Source organism: Manacus candei, unplaced genomic scaffold (assembly GCF_025592945.1).
Source record: "Manacus candei isolate 608988 ecotype Guabito, Panama unplaced genomic scaffold, ASM2559294v1 h1tg000009l, whole genome shotgun sequence".
Classification (NCBI taxonomy): Eukaryota; Metazoa; Chordata; class Aves; order Passeriformes; family Pipridae; genus Manacus; species Manacus candei.
The window spans coordinates 143837-160466 of record NW_026138057.1 but is presented as its reverse complement, the minus strand read 5'-3'; the positions used below and the strand labels follow the sequence as shown (position 1 = coordinate 160466).

At 39.5% G+C, this 16630-nt stretch overlaps 2 protein-coding genes across 3 annotated transcripts in view; one reads left to right on the top strand and one right to left on the bottom strand.

The window, feature by feature from the left end:
* Positions 1-867: 867 nt before the first annotated feature.
* Positions 868-15473, top strand: CSRP3 (cysteine and glycine rich protein 3). The gene is given in 7 exon segments (XM_051777252.1): positions 868-1108; positions 1111-1134; positions 7215-7346; positions 11316-11484; positions 12860-12995; positions 13671-13764; positions 14822-15473. Coding segments are annotated over 7 exon segments (876 nt in total). The 3' UTR covers positions 14902-15473.
* Positions 5565-16630, bottom strand: part of ZDHHC13 (zinc finger DHHC-type palmitoyltransferase 13) — a 26879-nt gene continuing 15813 nt past the window's right edge. The window contains exons 17-22 of one of the 2 annotated variants that reach the window (XR_007902715.1): positions 16469-16574; positions 10506-10693; positions 9210-9323; positions 8045-8235; positions 7801-7924; positions 5565-5722 (exon numbers count right to left, since the gene is read on the bottom strand). Coding sequence is in view for 1 of the 2 variants with exons in the window: in XM_051777251.1 (XP_051633211.1) it covers positions 16439-16574 (136 nt within the window). In the remaining variant the exon portion in view is untranslated. Of the gene's footprint in view, positions 5723-7800; positions 7925-8044; positions 8236-9209; positions 9324-10505; positions 10694-16071; positions 16575-16630 lie in introns of those variants that run through there. The other variant, XM_051777251.1, reaches the window with a different exon arrangement.

Sequence of the window (16630 nt, the reverse complement as noted above, 5' to 3'; positions counted from 1 at the left end):
AAAAAGGGATGGACTCTGGCTCTCCTGCTTAGGAAAATACAGTCCTTCAACTTTACACCAAGGATCTGTCTCTGCATTATAAAATCCTTGCCTGACTCAAAAGCAAATGGATTTATAGGCTCCTAAGAGTTTGCACAGCAGCCTGAGCAAACAGACCCCTAAAATCCTAAAGTCTGTGATGTGGATTTGGTATTTAATTTCCTTACACTCCCATGAAATTCCCTGAGAATTTTGGCTTCAGAGTTCTGGTGTTTAACCCCTGGGCTGTAAAGGGCTTGGCCCTTTCACACGCAGTGAAGTCCATGATGCCAAACAAAGTTGCTAAATTCAGGCATCCCAATAGAAAATAAGAATTGGCATCTAAAGCTTTAAAGCCTGTAAAATAAAACCTTGTAAAAAGTGAATTTTAAGTGCTTCATACTTTATTGCTCACCTCTCTAACACATCTGTAGCATCATCCATTTCCAAGGGACTGATCAGGCATGGCAAATATAACTGCAGTTATCAGACAGACTAAATATTATACATATTAACAAACCATCTTAATGCCTAAAAACAGTAAAAAAATGAAAGATTACAGCGAAAAGCATAATTCCCTGTATCCTAGAAGGCAAACTAGTTGTATCTATCAAATCGTGAACTACAGAATTAAATGCTTTTTGGGTTACAAATGTTGTGTTCCAGGGGGTGCTGCAAACAGGTTTTGATTTATTATTATTTTTAACAATTTAATATTGGCAATGTGACCATTAATAACTAAATCCTCATTTCAAAGGACTGTTATTTCATGATTCACATTTAAGCAATGCAGGAGAGTAACTATAAAACTTTAATCTTTATTTCTGATCTGTTAGGCTGCAGTCAGGAATGTCCTTTAGGTGTAATCCAAGGGGCTGCATTGTTGTCCACCTACTCACAAGTGGACATGGGGGAACAAAATGCCAGGCTTTTGTCAGAGGTTATTTTCAGCTTGGTGATAGCAATGGCATTGCTCAGATCCCTGAAACTCTCATTCCCCTCCCCTCCCAGCTTATAGGGCTGACAGTGGTGGTCACTGCATTTAAGGAGGGCAGGGCCCCTCCTGTTCCAGCTCTTGGAGACCGAAGGGAAGAGGAGACACTCCAAGCACCTCTGGTAAGTTGTGCCCAGCGGGTTCTGCCAAGACTGTCTGATACAAGGGTTTGGGCAATTTTTTCCTAATAGGTGGTTGCTTAACAAAGAAAAATGTGCAGGCATAGTACAGAAACATGATTCCTGCAGAGCTGAGAGCAGTATTTTAGGTTTGGAGTAGCCACCTCATAAGAGATTCTTCTGGACTTTTCAGCCTGGGGAGTAGCTACTGGTGTTGCAAGAACAGAGTTGTGGGGATCCTCGTTACAGACACTCATTTTGACTATGAAAGGCTGGATAACAGAAGTTTCAGAAGTGCTTAAAAATTGTGTTTCAAAGCTACCGAATTATTTTTCCACAAACGATTTTAAAAAGCATATGTACAAAGCATATAAATTTGGGTGCTTTCATGACTTCTCAGTTAATAGGATTTTAGAAGTAAAAAAACAAAAACAGCATCCCCCAAAACTTCAAAATATTTAATATTAGTGACCAGCTGGTTTTATATCAAATAGGAAGAAAATTTCTATGCAGACTTGGAAGAAAATGGCTAGATAACTGGATGCAGGATGAAAGAATTATTCCCACATCATCACTCAAGCATTACAAGAGAGTGTGATTGGTCAAGTCTTCAGAAAAGCCCCAATAATTCAAATAAATAAATACATGTTTTTCCTTTGAAATAATTTTACCCTTAGGTAGAAAGCTTTTCAAAGAATAGGGCTTGTATGTGGATAAAATAATTCTGTGTCTTAATCATCACAGTGCTATTTCAAAGTAGGTAATAGCTTTACTTGGCACTTAAAAGACTTAGTGCACAGAAAAGGATTTAGAGAAGGATCTCATAGAATGAAAAGTGAAAGCTGATAGCCCAGGATTAGGTCTGAAAAAAGGAATGGGACATTTGTACAGCAGGATGCAGCTTTCCACAGCCACATGGATCAAACTGAACTCTAAGCACATATTTACAAATATGTGAGTGTGGGGTGTCACTGGTTTTTAAGTCAGAATGAAGTACCTTGTCCTACTTGTAGGATGAATGAAGTACCTTGTCAGGATACCATATTTTTTGGAGATGCAAACTTAAATTTCTGCAAAATTGTACATCAAGGAAGTTTCAAAAGAAATGTGGCATCCCTATGCTAGAAAATAATAGATAATTTGGAAGAACAGAGATGAAAGCAATGGGAAACTATCAGCTACACACAACACATGCCTCATATCATGCCAGTTAAAATCTTTTGTTTCAAAAGGAGTGTGTAACTTAGGGTGACCAGTGTCAATGCAAAATCAATTTTTACTTTCTGGTGTCAGTGTCGGAATTCCCACCCCTTGATTTCTATGTGTTGCTTTACTGCAGAAATGAAGGGAAAATGCTAATTGTTATGAGATCATGGTGGAAGCTCAAGGTATGACACCTAACTAATAAACTTAAAATTTACCTGTATCCAAAGTCCACTGAATGAATCAGAAGAAATAAGAGTATAAACAATACCACATCTTCATTAAAAGAGCTCAACTTTCAAACACAAATGTTTCCTCTGTTGTGAATCTGTCCTGCTGAGAGAGAACTCATTCTGCAAGGGATTGGATTTCGACAGAAACACCTTCAGGCTGTTCGAGATGCAGTGGCAGGAACTGTGCAGACCAACAGAGAGAGATAAAACTTCCCCATGAGTGTTAGTTGCAGTGAAAGAGAGAAACTAGAGCAGCATTTTATTGCTACTGTATAAAGGAAGAGATATATCGTTCCCCCCCCAGTGCTCGTGGGGGCATAGCACTGAGGATGTCAAATGAGTCACTGGTGGTCACAGGACAGGTCACAGCAAAGCTGTGATTAGATACCAGAGTGAAGTCCTGGTTGCATTGGCATCTCCCACAGACTTCAGTGGGGAAAAGAATTTCAAATGCAGCCTTAATACTTGTATTTCAGTGTAGACAGGGATATTTGGATTTGATACCATTACTGCTTATTCATTAGGTAAGGCATTGGTATTCTTTGAGACTAGACCAAGCATGTAGCTGAGACTAAAATGGAGAGAGATGGAAGGCATATCCTACCCACCAGTCCCCATTCAGCAATTCTGCTACCAGTGCTCACAAAGACCAATATTTCCCATTCTGTTTATCCCCTTCAAAGCCATCCTGTAGCATATGTGGCACCAGAGATAATCCTCCCAGCCACATAGTACACAACTTCTGCAGCCCATTCAGATAAGGCCTGAGCTCCAGTCTGTCAAATACATGAGCATGTAAAAGGGAAAACCTTGTGTTTAGAATGGAAGCACCAAAACTACTTTCAAGACTTTTTTCACCTGCAGCACTGTCTGGCACTTGCACTGCATTTTACTCCTCTACACAACTGCATCAGGCCAGTACTGTGTCCACCACCCACTGAGATCAGTGGATCTAAATATATTTTGGGGTTATATTCTTATCAATAGCACTTTGATTAGAGTAAGACACTCTGTGACAGTGATGTGACACCTAGATTTGTACAGTATGACTAACAGCCCAAAAGAAGACGGTTCACAATGTTTTCATGCCTGTGCAGAGCACACAAACACTTCAAAGGCTCCCTTGCTCCAAGTCTGGCCCATACAGCTGTGATATAAGCTCTAAATAACGGGAGGCACGTATCCCTGGCTGCCTATCTCGTGTATAAATTCTACTCCATATAGTAACTGCATTTTGAGGAACAATACAAGCTGCTGAATAGTAACAGAGCAAGTTCAAGAACACTCTTCCAGTTTGACAGTACCGTGAGTGCCTACGTGTTGCAGTACTAACACTCAAAAGTTTATTTAATAATAAATAAACACATTTATTACATTCAGGATGAGTCCACTCTACTTCCCACTAGATCACCAGAATATAAGCACCATGTGGTGAGCAGACACTGCAAGTTAATCAGATTAAGACAACTAAATTCAGGGAATTTCAAGGGGATTTAGATACTGACATCTAATGAAATTATGTGAAGTGAAGATTTTGGGTATATTTTTTTCTGATAACAAGTGGGAGACTGAGTTCTATTTGCACATTGTGAAGATGGAGATTTATCCACCATTTATAATTTAGACGAGTAGAAAACACTGAATGCCATGTACCTTGTGGACTTTATTTGCACAGGCACCATCCACAGGGATGGCACTGCAGTTCAGTGTCCAGAGAGATGGTCAAAGCAAGGACAGGACCTGCCCTGGTACCTCACCCAGCTGTTACTCCAGCCAGCACAGACATCGTGGCACACATGGCTGTTCTTCCCCTGGCATCCTTGTAGTTTTACTGTGACTTCTTCTTCCTCCTACAGCTTCCCATCAGGTGATGCCAAGAAAACATGGAAAATGTGTATGCATGCCCAGTCATGTTACTATAATTAGCCTCAGGGACAATGGTTCTTCTGAGAGCTCTAACCATGGCCCCTGACAGCACAAGGTTCACTATCACACATTATCAGACTTTTTAAGAGATTATTTTCCCCCCTTCAGCTAATGATGTAATTGGAGCTACTTTCCAACAACTATCCCATTGCCAAAGACAGAGATTCTTGGTGTGCCTTTGAGGGGAACTAACACAGCACAAATAGCTTTACAGAGACCAGAGGTACAAACCTCCCTGGCAGCTACCAGTGCTGCCTCAGCTGGGAAGGGATTCCACTGGCAACCTGATTTGAAAGGGAACACAAAAATCTCATTTTAATTTTCAAGAAAGTGTCACAAGACTGATTGTTATGCCCAGTCTCTCTTCCTTCTTTTAAAATGCTTGAAGCATCACTTGAACTATTTTCATAAGAGAAAATGGCACCAACATGAAAGTACTTTAAAAATAGAAGAAAATATAGAATGGTGGAATAAGATTCTATTTACATGAAAGATTTCTCTCTGTGCCTTTATCTCACATTTAAAATAAATGAAAAAAGAATTTAGCAGTGCTGTTCAGTAAAGGCTTCACTGAGTGAGAGGGATCAAATCCACTATATGTTTCTTGCATGCAATTAGTTTTGTTTCTTATTTCATCTACATTAGGTTTATGCTTCTTACTCATTACACCAGATAAACAGAATTAGAGGAAAGATGAGTTTTCTTTTCCTTTTTGCATCATTACTGTTTTGGAACTGCCACAGCAGTCCATGAGCAGCCTCCCAAGAGAGCTGAGAGGGTCTGGAAGAGATTAACAATGGTGCTGCTGTGTTACAGCAAAGGATGGGCTGACTGAGCTGGGGAGGGTGTTCAGCTGAGCACAAATCAGCCTCACAAAGAGGAGGGGAGACTGGACCCTGCATGAGGATGACAGGTGTGCTGTCTACTACAGGCACCAGTCACAATAGTGACTATTTAATTACATGGGGTTAAAGAGATACTAATCATTGCTGTGCTAAAGCAGAGAGGTTTAGATGTGCTGGTACCTGCACTGTTATCAAACACTGACTGTAAAACCTGCTCACATTGCCATGTCTCCAGTGCTGTGGCTTCAGTGTGTGCACACACTCTCATGCCACTTTCCTTTTGCTGGACAGATTCTTATACCATTGTAGGATTTTTGGTGTTAGTTGTCAGAAAGAATTCCCTTCAGGCTGCAGAGCTGGCATGTAGACATTGTTCATTTCATTCTGAAATTCAGAAGACTACAGAACAGAAGTCACTATGGTGATGATAAGCAGGGGACATTAGTGTCCAGTGTGAATATATAGTGAAATATTAGTCTAATATGCAAGTAATTGAAAATACTGGCTTATGTGACATCACCACTGTGACTTACAACACTCTAAACTCCCCTCTATCTCTCACTTGATCTTAGAAGAAAATTCTCAGGTGGCAGACCTGATTCAGTGTTCAAAACCCTTTTCTTAGTTGAAAGTATCTTATGGTGAATTTAATCAAACACAAATAGCACAAGCAGGCTTCAAAATAACTATAATAAGAAGGTGACTGGTTTTCCAAGAAGGAGAAGGAAGGTCTGTGCCAGGAGCTTGATAATATGATGTGCAGGTGACAAGATGACATCCCAGTCTTTCCAGAAACGATGACTCAAACAAGAAAACAGAAGGGCAGCCTGAGGGCTGGGCTTGTTTCTGATGTGTGATAGCACAATCATCAGGAAGGGCACTGAGCCATCAGGCCACCTGAGCTGGGCTCCTGCCCCTCACAGTGCCCTCCTGTGACCTTGGCCAAGTCACTTCAACAGTCACTGCAACAGCAACCAACAGCAACCACTGCTCTTCTTTTCCCTTATGTTTACATTTCAAAACAATTGAAAAAGAAAGAAAGAAACCTACCTTAGGAACCTATGTATTATTACCTTGCCATGGCTGTGCAGCACAGGGACCTTGCAGCTGGGGACCTTCTGAATTCTCATGAGAAATTCAGAAAAGCAACAAACAACTTGTTTCTATTGATGTGTCCTCTTAAAGTGCCCTTGTTAAATTTCAAGGTGGAATTATCCAGGTATGAATTGTATAAAAAAATATCATACTGGCAAAGAATGTGTGACCAAGGCAGCTTATGGGGTACTGGATGAAGTAGCACTTGCTTTGGAGAGGTATAACTAGTCTACCTGTTAACAGAGAGTCAAGGTAGGAAGCTGTTCTGTAGAAAATTTAATGCCAAATACTGACCAGACTTTTGCTTCACTCCAGTAAAGCTCCAAAGTATTTGCTAGCCTCCATTAAAATTTGCCTCAAAAACCAGATCAACACACACTAAGCAAAAACTGAGGGGAAAAGGCTACACTGGGGTACAGAGGAGGGCAGGACTAAAAGTAAATGGCTATTTGATGGAAAATAAATCCTAGATCCACTTCTCCAGAAGAAATTTCAGTGGTATTAGCACTTTTTCACTGATACACCTCACAATCATTTCACGTATTTACCATCACAATATACTAAGCTAAGGAATAGCCTTATTTACAAGAGAAGGTCACACAGGACAGAGGATTTGGACTGTCCATGCCCCTAAAGCACCAGGGTAGCTCCTTCACCCATGGGTAGTACATTGCAAGTATGCAAGAGCAATTGACTGGAGAGGGGGGGAAATACAATAACTTTTTAAAAAAAATCAAGCTGTTCTGTTTAAAATAATTCACTTTGCAATTTGATTTTCTAGGTTACCTCTCAGAGACAGGGATGCCAAACTGGGGGGGTGGAGCCAAATGTGGTGCCTGTGAAAAGACCGTGTACCACGCTGAGGAAATCCAGTGCAATGGAAGGAGCTTCCACAAGTCCTGCTTCCTCTGCAGTAAGCCGGGCTACACTGGTTCAACTTCACAACATCCCCATAGTCCTGTATAAATGTTGCATCAATTCTAGTACATTTGCTTTTGTATTACTTTGCAGGCAGTTTTCTAGCCCTTTACCCCAAGCAATCTGCATCTTGGGCTCCTGGCTTTTCTCTTTCCAAGCATTAGATGGCTTCTGTTAGGGACACTCAAGTGCTGCAGGATCATGGTATCGTGGCCCACCTCCAAGATACCCTTCCCCTCTGTCCCACAATTTGGCATATTACAGGTTTGCTTCAAGTTAAAAAGCCCAGCAGAACTAAACAAACACTCATCAGACAGAAGGATGTCTTATTAGGTTGTTAGAGGAGATTACTTTGACAGTGAGTCCTTACATTAATCCATTTTGCACAGAAAAGCTGGAAGACAGCAACCCGGGGGCATCAAAACCTCCAACCAACACTCTGTACTTACCTTAGTCTCTTCCCCCCCATATTTCATGTAGTTCACTTTCACTTGCTCTTTCCCTCCCACACTCCACTGTGATGTTTGGCAGATGGCTTCCAGAAATCTTGTTTTCTCTGCAGATGAGCTAGCACTTAAAAAATCAGAGAGAAGGTATCAATTCAGCTCTGTTTGCCCTTTGTGGAGGGCAATTTACTAAGAACTAAAAGTAGATGAAGAGTTTATTTTGCAGACAATGCTTGAGATTCAGTACCTTTGTAGGATGAATTCCATTGAAGCCACTGAATCCAATTTTTCACCCTCTTTTCCCAGATGGAAAGAGACTTCTTATTTGAGGCATGAGGCTATAACACACTTAGCTGACATGGTGCAGTCAATGCAGAACAAGTTCAAAGGACACACTGGAGTTTACTTGGCTTTCTCCAAGTGCCCTGCAATTGATGCCTAAAAGGCAGAATAAGAAAGAATTCCTTCAAAAGCTTTTCAGTTATATGACAACTTTCAGCCAATTCTTACAGAAAGGTAAAAGAAAACATCTCAGTCTCAACTAGTGCCTTCTTATTGCTTCCATGTGCTGCTTATAACAATTAATACTAAATATCAGAGAAACTAATAAAAATAAGCATCTGTCCTAACAGAACATAGTTAATAATATTTATCAAGTTTAAATTTCATTCTTAGTAAAAGTGATTTTTTTTTTAAATGATAAACATGATAAACATGATAAACAATATATATATGTTACATTCTGACAACAGTTTGGTTTGTTTTGGTGGCTTTTTTGGTTGGTTGGTTGGTTGTGTATTTTGTTGTGGATTTTTTATTTTACTTTATCTTCCCCTTGTGGTTGTAAGTCTGAGCTAACCTATTAATAGGTTAGATACCAAAAAAAGTATTCCCATAAGAAATATGTTTAAGGTCAAAAAGTAAAGACGCATCTAAGCCCAGCTGGCATATGAGAGGTATGTTAATTGGCTTTACTTTTACCATGATTCACACACACTATTCAGCAGCTCTGGATGCCTCAGGATCATGTATCACATTCATGGGCTTTTCTATGAACCAATTATAGGATTTCATTTCTTGACAGAAGGAAACCAATCCTCCCCAATGTAACCTCAGGTACAGAAAGAGTTAACCTGTTTAGCTGAGCTTTTCTATATTTCAATATTAAAAATATTTCAAATATATAATATATTTTACATAATATTTGACCAGACAAAACAGATCCGTAGTTTTCAACCAAAGAGTTCAATTTCAGCAAAATTATAAACAATTCAAAGCAATCTGTTAACACAGGAAGAATCAGACAAGCTAAACTATAAATCACACTCTCTTCGCTCCGTAGTTTTGCCCTACAAACATTATGAGAGAGAAACCTCTTTCCAACAATCTCTACTTCCCATGCTGCTCTTTACCTGCAGATTGTTGTTTCCCTGTCAGGTTTTACTCAAACTGCAGCTGTGAGGGACATTTGGCAGGATCTCACACTGTCAACCTGAGTCTCCTCGGTGCCAGAGGGTGACCAGGATCTGTTGGCAGATGACAGGTCTCAAAGTTATTTCAACAATAGCACTTCAAGGGCTTCTGCTCCATCTGTTGTGGTGAATTGATACTCTATCCCTGAGGTACCAGAAATAGAAACACTTTATCTGCTGCTAGAGTTTCCATCGGCCCTTAACTCCCCCTTAGCAAACTTAATTACTATCTCCAAGCAGAAGAGACTGTCGCAGGAGGAGATCAGATTCACACATTTACAGAAGCCCTTCATTTTATCTCTATTAACTATAAAGGTCTTTGCAAAACATTTTCCTCTCTATGCAGCACAGGGAGGAGGAAAGCCAAAGATAAGCAGAGGGCTGGGTACACATAAGTAGTACTTTATGCAGTCTGGTCTAGCAGAAGGTGTCTCTGTCCGTGGCAGGGGGTTGATCTTTAAAGTCCCTTCCAACCCAAACCATTCCAGGTATTCTATAATTAAAGCTGCAGAGATTCCAGTATTGGCTTAAATTACCTGAGGTGGATGAATTTGACCAACAGGAGGATACTTAAAATAAACAGATGGGCAAGGGACTAATCAAGCCCTCAGCTGGCTCCTCTAGAGCTTGCACTTCCAGCCACTTTCAATACTTCTGCATTTCACACCTTTCTGGTGCATACATGAACTAAGTAACTTGATTTTCCAAGCTATCCACAGTTCATGCATGACTGGTATGCCCTCTGCAGGACATGTACTTGCTCAAAGGAAGCTGGAGAGAAGGCTTTAGCTTTTTTTTCTTTTGCCTCTATCAACCACTGTTGACTTCGTAAGAAGTGTTGAAATATTAATTTTTTAGCATCCTAGAAAATCGTGGTTTTCTACAGGCTCTCTGAATTGAGAGCTTCTTCCTCTCTCAATGGGGTGGAGGTTTTCTCACACCAAGTTCCCAGAGTGGAACAAGCAGCTGACAAGCAGCTGAGGAGTGTAGCTACTGGATTTTTCTCCATTCATTATTGTCCCATTTCTGTGCATAAGCACCAAGGGGATCCACTCATCCAGTAACAGAATTTAAACTCTAAACACTGACCAGGTTTCAGATAAGCAAAGAACTGTGAGAGAGTAATTGAGCTTCCATGCCCACTCCATGAAAATAGCCACGCTTGGAGCTCATCTCAGCAACACCAGTTAGCTCTGGGTGTGCCTTGTATTTCTCAAAACATAGATACTCACTTACCAAGATCCCCAAATAAGCAGCTGTTAGCACTCAGTAGCTTCTAGTCTGTCCAAGTTGAGGCTTGGCTTAAAGTAGTGCTGCAGAGGACATAACTTGTATTCCCTGGTGAAAGCTGGGCATTCCTATGGCATCTTCAGTCCAAAAGTCTCTCAGATCTTTCCTAGTGAGCCAAGCCAAGCCGTATTTCTCTGTAACAAACACGACTTGTAAGAGGTCTCTGTTTTGGGAACGGCTTTAGTCATACTCCTGTCATCCCAGAGGAAGTCTAATGGAGCTGAGATTTACTTCCTTTGCCTTGGTGCCACAGCTTGAACAAACAAATAATATTAAAAAACCCCCAAACCAACATATCCTACCTGACTCTGGACATGGTAATATATTATAGCCTCTTTTAGAAACAAACGTCATCAAAATAGCTTGGGCTGAGCTGAGAAAGCCACCACAGACTCAGAAAGAATATTTTGAAAGGTCCAGATGCTCAGTGGAATCAACACCCCTGCAATCTCCTTTCCCCCCTTTTTTAAGGTTTGGGAGTTTAGGATGGTTATCTCGAATCCATCTTAACATCACAGATCTAGCCAATTATTTCCCTGGGGCTACAGTATAACTTCAGAGAGGCAAAAGAGGAACATGTTGTGTGCACACACCTATTTTAGGAACAGCCCAGTCAAGTTTTACACTGACCAACTCCTTTTCCTATATTTTTAAAGGTAAACAAAACATAACCACTAAACGTAACTACTCTGAATCACATGAATTCAACTTTGAAAACACAAATGTTGATAGATGCCTCTCTCTGCCTGTATCCAGTGGCCTGCAGGAAAGCTCTGGACAGCACCACAGTGGCAGCTCACGAATCCGAAATCTACTGCAAAACCTGTTACGGGAGAAAATACGGTCCCAAGGGTGTTGGCTTTGGGCAGGGGGCTGGATGCCTCAGCACTGACACTGGTGACCACCTGGGCTTGAACCTGCAACAGTGAGTCAAACCCCGCTGACAGCACCTTTCTCTGGTCCTACTTGTCTCTTAGCAGGGTATTTTAGACATTTTCTTCTGTTTCCATAACAACATCCAGCGTAAGTAGCAGATCAGACTTTCCTACACCCTTTCCTTCCTGGGACACAGTAATTTACCAGTTTTTAATGATGCTCAGTCTCTTTAAGCCTTCTTTACAAATTATTTTCTCCTTCAATAGGCAATTATTGTGCAGAAGTAGCCTTTATATGCCACCACAGCTGTAAATATCCACTGCAATTGTATGCTGCCATTTGTAGCACAGTGGTAAAGTCACATTCACTGTAGAAAACGAGAAAATATATTTTTTTTTTCCTGTCAGAGGCTAAAATCCAGTTTGGTTTTACTCTTAGAGAAATAATCACACTACCACATACTGCTAGCTCTCCTCTCAGTGGGGGAAATAACATTTCTAAATCCTTCCTGTGGCTTTAATAACACTCACAAACACACTGAGAATGTGTTTGAACAAAGGAATTCTAATGGGATACCATCTTCCAAAAACGCATAATTAGCTCTGACAATACATTTTTACAGGATTTTTTTTTTACGACTCTCAAAGCTGCACATTTCCAAATCAGCAATGCTTCCTCCTGGTATAACTATAAGGAAACCAATTAACCAATATGCCGTGTAGGGAATAAAAGCTTAAACAATGTATTCAAATGTGGCTCCTTGTGCCATATGAAGCCATTATTAGCAGAGTTCTGCATCAAAAACTGTCACATCCTGTAGATATAATGACCTGTTGCAGTCCAACAGTCCAGTAATTCAGAAATCATTCTGTGAAAGGTTTTAAGCATAAACTCATAATACACAATGTCCAGAAACACAAAGCAAAGCTACTTTTCTGACATGCTTTTGACCCTGGCCCAGGTAAAAACCCCAATTCCCTTGTCCAAATGTTTCACTGCCTAATGAAACATCTGTATGCAAAAATACGTGTTTTTATTTTCTACTCATTGAGTAACAGCAGACAGCCAGTTATAAAGGAGAGTGGTCTTCTGCTTGTATTTTCACTCTTGCTTTTCCATAAAACAAAGTTGTTTTTTACTTTCACTTTTCATTAAATGCAATCTTTTCTGCATTTGGCTGCTGTCAACTCTATGCACTCAGCCCAGAACAGGCAACATCAGAGCTTACAGTACCAGCTTTTCCATCACACAACACAGAATTCACTAGAATACTTTGATTTTCCCCTTTTTTATCCCCAGTTTGCACATCAGAGAACGGCAATTCAGTATTTTTCATCCCTTACCAAAAAAAACATTAAATACCTTTTCTAAGGTAGGTAACATTTGAAGTGGCATTTAAAAAGCACTGAAACCTTGTGTTTTAGGGGGTCACCAAAGCCTGCTCGCCCTTCTACACCAACTAATGCTTCAAAGTTTGCCAAAAAGATGGTAGATGTGGATAAATGTCCCCGTTGTGGCAAATCAGTGTATGCTGCAGAGAAGATCATGGGAGGAGGAAAAGTAAGTAGTTACTTCAGCACTAGAAACAAAACACAGTTTTATAATGGTGATAAACTGTAGCTAATAGGTCCTTGATCATTTAAATTTTCATTCCTAGTCTCGATGAAGAAAACATGAAGCAGCAAATTGCTTGAGGGGGATGTACTTTCAGGTCTAAAATCATGTGCCTTTTGTAAACCTTCTCCAACTTTTCCCTTCTTATTGATGTCTGAAGAACAACCCCTGACTACTGTACAGCCTGGCTCTTCCTCCACCTTTGGGGGATATTTATAAACATTTATTTGCAGTGGCAATTACAGATACATTAAAGAGATCCTGTAACTAGAAAAACAGAAGCCTTTCTCAAATGACATGCAAAGCTCTCTGCTCAAGGAACTCTCACTAGAATATGATCTCTGCACACTGAAGAAGTGCCCAAAATAAGGGCACTCCCTGCTCCCTGCTTTTTACTAGATCTCCATTAATAACTGTGCATCAATAACAAAGTCACTTGGTAACTCTTGACATGGCACAATAATGTAACTGAAATAAGACCAACCTGGAATGATTAAAAACGGAAGCCACGAGATCAACAAAAAGATTTTAACCTTTTCACACTGTAAAAAGTAGTAGTTCTTCATTTCTTGTACCTGTGCACTTTCTGTAATGTACAATGCATTGTCTCCATCTCCTCAGCCTTGGCACAAGATGTGTTTCCGCTGCGCTATCTGTGGGAAGAGTTTAGAGTCCACGAATGTTACAGACAAAGACGGAGAGCTCTACTGTAAAGGTGAGAGTTCCAGAGAGCTCAGCTGGGTTACTCAGTCAGTCTAAAATTAGTCTCTTTAGACCTAGGAAAACCAACTTCAGGAAATTTAATTTTATCTTTTTTTTAACAACTTTCTGAAAGCAAAGCAAAGAGCCGTGGTAACATCGCAATTGCAGCTTATACTACTAACATTTAAAGTTTAATGCTGTAATTTTTCTACAAATATCTCTCAGATCTTTTAACAGAACATTGGCCATCTCTGCTGGGCAGGCTCTTGTACCTGCACCATCTCACTCACTAAAATAAAAAATCCACATAGATACAGATCTGCAGAGGTCATCTGGAATTCCTGACAATTAAAGATACTTCCACTGTATTGGCAGCACAGAAGATAATGCATTGATGCTAAATTATACATCTAGATGTTCTCAAATTCTGAAAGTTCACAGACTTCACTTGACTCTCAGAAACACCTTATGGGGGAAAAACATGCCAAGGTTTTATATCCCAAGCTAAACTTTATAGAGAGCCCTAAAGAAGAATATTGAAGTTCTGTGACTTTGGGTACAGTTTGTCAGCCACAAGTGATCAAATCACCACATCAGGAGAAACATGCTGACCATTACTACTCCCTTAGCAGAGCTGTGATAAAAAACTATGCACACACTTACCAATACACAGTTCAAATGGAATGGCTTAAAAGCTCATCAATAGTTTCAGAACTATGCTCCAGTTCTTTTACCTCCTGGAAAACTACTGACTCATTACTCAGCCTGAATTACTCACCAGACCAAGTTTTACCCAGTATTTTCAGACAGGAAAGTAGCTTTAATGAAAACAGTTAGTTTCCTAATTTTTTTGAGATCACCAGATGTGACTTTTGTGTAATTCAAATATGTGATTTCAGTTTCACTACTAAAACCTGCCAACACTTGTAGGAAATAAGCTATTTCACATTTCCTTCCTTTTATTAACTTAAATTTGGTAGTGATCTAAAAACTAAAACCAAAAGACATTTGCCCCTACCTGGGAACATTTAGAATTCAAAAACATTTATCCTCCCCTCCTTCTTTTGCAGTTTGCTATGCAAAAAATTTCGGTCCCAAAGGAATTGGGTTTGGTGGCCTCACTCAAGTGGAAAAGAAAGAATGTGAATGAGAAGAAATGAATGCAACAGTCTCTAACTGATGTTGATGCCACCAAGTCATAGTAAAACATTAAACATCATATATTGCTAAGAACATAGGGCATTTGGGCAAGATTTTCTACCTTGCAGGAAGAATTTGTGAGCTTATATCTTAAATTCTTAGATTAGATCAAAAAGGTACAGTGATAAAAGAAGGTTCATGTCTGTTTTACAGTAAACAAAGACAAAAAACCCTTGTGTAATATTATTGCTTCTTAAACTAGTATTTAGCACATTTTAGACTGGAGTTTCAGATTCAGCTCAGTGTCCCATAGAGATACCTTATGGAGTGCAGGGTCTGAGTGTTCGAGTTAGACTGTATTTTCCTTTGCCCACCACGTTACTCTATTCCTACCAATCTCCTAGATGTGTTTTGAACGTGTTGGCATTTTGTGCTGTGACAAGGTAGAGGTTATTCACTTTGAGACAATTAAAAAGGGTTTGAAATTCTTTCTATCAAAGAAAAACAAAACTTTCCTAGAATGCAATGTTGTAAGTTTGGTTACTGTCTGTTTTCAAGCTACAATAAAGTACTTACTGCTTCACATTATTTCCATTTGAATTTGCTTGTGCTTTTACATTCTACAATGTTGCAGATTTCAAGATAAATGAAATCTCCCATTTCTTTACTACAAGAATGGTGTTTCATCGCACTACTTGACTCTTATGTTGTCAGTTCTAGATGGCATTTAATTTTCTGACCTTGCCCTCTTTCCCTGTTGGTTTTCATTGCTACCAACTCTGACTTCCATTCACACCACAGTGTCCAAATGGCCCTTCTGAACTGCCACTGTAGCCTTTTCTTGGCCGACATCAGCCATTAAAGATCTGTGCATGCAGCTGGGAATAATTCCCTCTTTTTATTTACATTGCTATTTTTCATCATGAACTTACCCATTTTCATACACTAACAGGGCATATACGTGGAAAACATAAGGCAGAGTCAGGCTTTCTCTTATGGTTTTGTGCCTGCTTGCTCTTAAAAACCTCACTGGTCACATGCCCCTTGAATCTATTTCAGTATGCAAAAATACACTTAGAAGTATGAAAGCTCTATTTTATTACATGTAAACCTTTCAAATACAAAGACTTAATGGAGGTTTTCACAGCATAAGAAACAAAATTACAATATAACCATAACATGAAGTTTTAAAATATGAACATTCACTTTAATTTTCAAATGTAATTGTCTTCTTATCTGCAAGGATAAAGCAGAGGGTACCAATGTGGTTTTGAAATTCTGCCTGCCCTAAAAACTTACTATTAAAAAATATATTCTTAGTGTCCTCTCATCACATAAAATTTTAAATAGTTTCAGCTCAAACTACATATACACACAGACACACAATGACTGTTCCATATACAAACCTGCTGTAGCTTATGCAAGATGAAGTTTAAGATTTGAAACAATAATAAAACCAAGCAACTTCAGAAGAATTTGGAAAAATTAACAAAATATACAGTTTTATTTAGCTTTCAGCTCAACCATTTTAGAAATTAAGCAAAACTTCACACAGAATGAACATTTTTCTCCTTTACCAGATGAAAAACATTGTATTGCTTGGTCCAGTCAATTATGTTGGGTTTGAACACACCAAAGCAACTGCACTGAAAAAAGTCTGCAAGATTCTGGAAGCATCCAAGACTGAAAAGGAGAAAAATATGCATTAATAAACCTAAAAAAGAAGACTGCAAGCATCA